The following is a 5,028-nucleotide window of genomic DNA, read 5'->3' as shown; positions in this document are numbered from 1 at the left end:
CCTCCCGACATTTTTTTTTTTTGAAAAAAATTACACATGTAATATACATGTTTTAGAGTGTTTTGGGCCAAAAAAAACAAAAAAGCGCCGAAGGGATTTTTTTTTAAAAAAATAAACAAATTTCAGCTCCTAACACGTGTTAAGCAAAAAAGACACAATTTTCCTGAAATTCGCTGAAACTTTTTTTTTTTATAAAAATATCCCTTCGGCGCTTTTTTGATTTTTTTGGCCCAAAAGTCTTAAAAACATGTATATTACATGTGTTATTTTTTTCAAAAAAAAAAAATGTCGGGAGCTTGGGTTTTCTCGGGTTTTTTATATATATAGGGTTTTTTATCTAGCCCTACCCTATATATATATATATATATATATATATATATATATATATATATATATATATATATATATATATATATATATATATATTTAGTGCATGCATTCATTTATTATAATAAGAATTGTTAGTGGTAGTGGAAAAAATCATCCCAAGATATGTATAGGACTCAAGTTCAAGTCTTGCCTTCACCACTAATGTATTATTTTTTTTTTTAATTCATTTCCCCTTAACCAAAATTTTGGGCCCAACTTTTTTTGTCGCCAGAGACCTTAATTTTTTTGAGAGTTCTCGGGGACGGCTCTGACATGTCCTTTATATATAAATATTAACCAAGTTGTCCTATTTACGGGGTTTGATTCCCACAAGCGGTTTTCCCAGATTTAATATGTTTCCATCTGAATTGGTGTATATGCATTATTGCTTAGTGAAGATGGATATGATCGGGTGGTTTCACTGGTGACACGATAATACTCCAGCAGTCCGTCAATGATCCAAATTTGCCGTTAAAATAAGATATTAAATATAACCCAAATTAACAAATATAAAAGTAAATAACGAGTCACCTAAATGAACGAAATATAAACGAGAAGAGAAGGGTATTATACCAATCTTCAAAGGGTTTAAGATGCTAATTAACTACTGTACAAATTATATGTACGTACATAATTTATTTTGCATGAGTATTAAATATATATGATCAACAAAATGCTAGGATATATATATTTGATCAAGTTTCACTGGCTTCACCATATCCAATCTTCATTCTCTCGAGAAATGTCTTTCCATTGAGCTTGCGCGAGAAGAAGTCTTTGAGGTACTGTTCCATTACGAGTGTTTTATACAACGGTGGGTCTCCTGTGTTTGTTGTGAGGCTTTTAGCAGGACCAACATCTGCTTCAAGCTTTGGATTAAAGAACATGGCTAACGAAATCCTCTCTTTCGTTGCATTAACCGTCGCTCTATGCTCAATGCTATTGTATACACCGTTGCTCATTATCTACAAAATCGATAAATAATTACTACTAGTTTCAGATTATTAAGCATGAGAACGATCCATGTATTGCTAGTGATATATATCTGGATTTGTGGTCTGTATATATTCTAAAATTAACATGATTTAATGCAATACAGACATACACAAGCACGTAAAAAACTTTTATGAACGGGTTTGAGCTCGTAAAAAAAAATCTACAGATTCATTAATACCATAAAAGATGGATGACTGGGTTGGACCTAAATGGGACTAAAGTTTTCAGTTTTTTAGGGAAATCACCCAATTGAATTAATCAAGTTGACCAAGTTTTATTTAGTTAATTTTTTACTAAAATACAATTAAAGTAGACATTATTATAGTAATTGGGTTTTAGCCTTTAACAAAACAGACATTCACGATTCTAGCCAAACCACCTTTCCTCAAATAAGCTTTGCCGGCTAAGGCATAATCCCCACTTTTGTCGGCTTAGCCAGGCTTTTGGATGTTGGCTAAGGCTAAGCCCGCACTTTTGGAGCTGGTCAAAATTTAATGAATATTTTTTGGTTAAAAAAAATTGTTCTAACTTGACTAATTTGGCGATTACTTTTATGAACGGGTTTGAGCTCGTAAAAGAAACTTATTTTAGATAATTAAGAGTTACTTAATTAAAGAACAAACTGAAAATTGAATTAAATTTACGAGGTTTGGAGTGCACACTTCAAATGGGGCTCCCTCTCTACGAGATGGTATGGAGTTGCACTAGAAGCAGGGATCTCATAAAAATATTCCTATTAAACCCATACCGAACTATCTGTCACACTCAACCTAAACATTAGTTCGCGCCAACCAAGTCACCTGCCAACCGAATATAAATTCGCAATCTTGGTCTATTTTAGGGTTAGAGACTTGGTAGAAAAACACGTACTAGTTTTTTTATTTCTAAATCATCTGATTGAAATTTCGAGTTACACATCAAAATACTTCGATCTGGCTTCAGAAAGAATGACCCCCAAAAAATTCACATTTTTTATTATAAATAAACCATCGGATGTGTTTTGGTCAAAGATGGAAGACAAGACAATTCTAGTATCCAACAACTACAAATGTTTGAGAAGGACTCATAACCATAAACTAGTAGCTAATCTGTTCTTTAGTAAACCGAATTAAATGTATATATAGCCACGTTTTACATTTGCATATAAAATAATAGTTAATGCTCTCATATGTTTTTAAATCCATTTTGCAGGACCCATATGCAAATACTTATCTTGAATTTAAGATGGAGAAGAAGAGGGAGGCCTAACCTCAAGAATGTCTCCAATATTAACAACGAATGCATCTGGAAGAAAATTCACAGGGAGCCAGACTCCATCTTTCTTAACTTCCAAACCTTCGACTTCATTGACTTGAAGAAGAATGGTAACTCCAGCTGCGTCCGAGTGAGGGGTTAAACCGATAACTAGATCCGGTTTGGGACAAGGTGGATAGTAAGTCATCCTCACTGATTGCATGCCATCTTCGAAAACATCTATCATCTCTTGTTTGTCAATATGTACTGCTTGGCCAGTTATATCAAACAAATACATAGCTAGTTTTTGCATTTCTCGCAAGTAGTTCTCCATCGTATCTCTGTTGAAAAAGTTCTCAAGATTTACTTTTATTTCAATTCACAAACTTTATTTTTTTTGTTCTTAATTAATCAATCATATTATAGATTAGATAAGTGGTAGAGAATTAAACATCAATTCATATATATCAAGTCAAACATTACAGTCTTTTTTTTATAGAATAAAGTATTGTTCTTGGCCAACTATCATGATGCCATTTGCATTTTAATAAGCAAACATGTAGTTTTTAACAAAGTTTAAGAGACACAAGTAAGTGTGATATTTGATATTTCTTTTAAAAAGAAACAAACAAACAAACAAACAAGCGCAAACATTTCCTCTATCCCAGAAAGCAGAAAGGATGAGTGTCGCACCTCGTGACACCCCCGCTCAACGATTTAAAAAGAAAACTATTTTATAATCAAGACTAGAAAAGAACAATAGAAAGACCTTAAAACTGGAGGGAATTCTGGAAGTAAGTTGGATTTTCTTCTATGAACAGGATTGGTGATCATATAGAACCGATCAGCCCAGTCAACTTTCTGATCTTGAGCATGGAGTATGGTTTGACCATACCCTTGATAGTCACCTGCCATTAACTTGTACCTTAGCTTCTCTTCCACAGGCATGTTGAAAAACTTCACCACCTCTTCTTTCATTTTCTTTATCAACAGTTTATCAACTCCATGATTCACCAACTACAGATAAATTCAATTAATGAAATGGATGATATCAGACAAGTTTTATTTATATAAAGATAGTACTTAACCTGAAAGATTCCCCATTCTTGGCATACGGAACGCAGGTTTTTCAGCGGGTCCTTGTCGGATTCTAGTATGTTGATGAAATCGTTCATGTCAATGACTGGGATAGAGGGCAAAGGTGTAGAGTGGTTACTAACAAAGGTTGGTTCTCGTTTATCCTGAATGTAGAGTTGAGGGACATCTAATTGGAGTTCTTTTGCAAGCTCTTGCACACTCCCATGGCTTTGTGGCAATAGTTGTGGAGCATCCATTTCAGAATATATATGTTTTTGCTACAAATGAGAATTCTTTTTTTGTGAAAGGACAAATTCTGTAATGGTTGATTTTGGCCGACAACCTAGCTATAAAGAAGTCTCTTACAACGTTGCTTTATATAGAAAAATAATTTCTTTAATGAATGTGACATGACAACATATATAACACATGTGAGAATAGTTGCATGGGACTTGCTCAATACAACAAGTTATGGAAAATTCATTTTACAAGAAAACTGTTAGATTAAAATATCAATCCTTGCCAGAATTCACAAAATAAATAAATAAATAAATAAAATATATGTGTTTACTAAATAAGAACCCACTAGAATTTTGACCTGTGCCGCGCGTTGCGGCGGCAACATCGACCCTGCACGATGATGTCAATAATGTGTAGCGCGTACACGTGACATGTTGGTTTTTTTTTACCTTATTACACACGTTACTTCGTGACATTAAATTCATTAGACATAGATAAAAAAGAGTGTCTCGGACGTTGTAGTGAAGGGTCGTAAAAGTAATTTAGACAGTGAAGGGTCGTAAAAGTAATTTAGACATTAACATAGTTAGGCATAGATAAAGAAAGTTGGCTAATGTGTCGCACATTGTGGTGTAAAGTCGTAAAAGTAATTTAAACTTAGTCGATATTGGCTCAGTTTGTTACACGAATGGTAAGTTACTGATACAGTGCCACCAATCGCTAGATGTACCAACCGAAAGAAAAAACCTACAAAATAAAATCTTATATACCAAAAACGAAATCTAACACGTGTTTGGTTCGTTGGTTTATTCATTAATTAACTTAAAAAATTAAATGATTCTATTGTATGAAAGAACATTATTTAGCAATTAAAAAAGTTTTCTGAAAGATAAAGAAACTTTCAAATACTGGTGTAAAAAAACATTAGTTAAATAATGATAAAAAGTAGTATCTTAAATAATATATATTGGTTTTGATGAAACATATCTAATGACCCACCAATGAGACATTTTTGGCTCGATGTTGGTATTGCAATTGCAAAGAAAAAAATAAAATGATGAAGGGAATCGAACCTGTGCAGTCTCGTTGCAATTCACACATACCAACCGCCTG

At 33.3% G+C, this 5,028-nt stretch overlaps 1 protein-coding gene across 1 annotated transcript; it reads right to left on the bottom strand.

The window, feature by feature from the left end:
• Positions 1–916: 916 nt before the first annotated feature.
• On the bottom strand, positions 917–4,020 carry LOC110937207 (codeine O-demethylase). The gene is made up of 4 exons (XM_022179599.2): positions 3,687–4,020; positions 3,368–3,615; positions 2,615–2,939; positions 917–1,334 (listed from the first exon to the last, which is right to left on the bottom strand). Exons 1-4 carry the CDS (start codon positions 3,930–3,932, stop codon positions 1,065–1,067), a joined length of 1,089 nt encoding a protein of 362 aa, XP_022035291.1. The 5' UTR covers positions 3,933–4,020; the 3' UTR covers positions 917–1,064.
• Between the last annotated feature and the right edge of the window lie 1,008 nt (positions 4,021–5,028).

This window comes from Helianthus annuus, chromosome 4 (assembly GCF_002127325.2).
Source record: "Helianthus annuus cultivar XRQ/B chromosome 4, HanXRQr2.0-SUNRISE, whole genome shotgun sequence".
In the NCBI taxonomy this organism is placed as follows: domain Eukaryota; kingdom Viridiplantae; phylum Streptophyta; class Magnoliopsida; order Asterales; family Asteraceae; genus Helianthus; species Helianthus annuus.
Note: the sequence above shows the minus strand (reverse complement) of the source record. Positions and strands in the feature narration are given on the sequence as shown.

Bases quoted from the DNA above. Each gene is read 5' to 3' on its own strand.
- LOC110937207 (XM_022179599.2), bottom strand. From the start codon at position 3,932: ATGGATGCTCCACAACTATTGCCACAAAGCCATGGGAGTGTGCAAGAG. The intron at 2,940-3,367 runs GTCTTTCTATTG...CTTTTTCAACAG, and splicing joins GAATTCCCTCCAGTTTTAAG to AGATACGATGGAGAACTACT. The intron at 1,335-2,614 runs GTTAGGCCTCCC...TCGATTTTGTAG, and splicing joins ATATTGGAGACATTCTTGAG to ATAATGAGCAACGGTGTATA.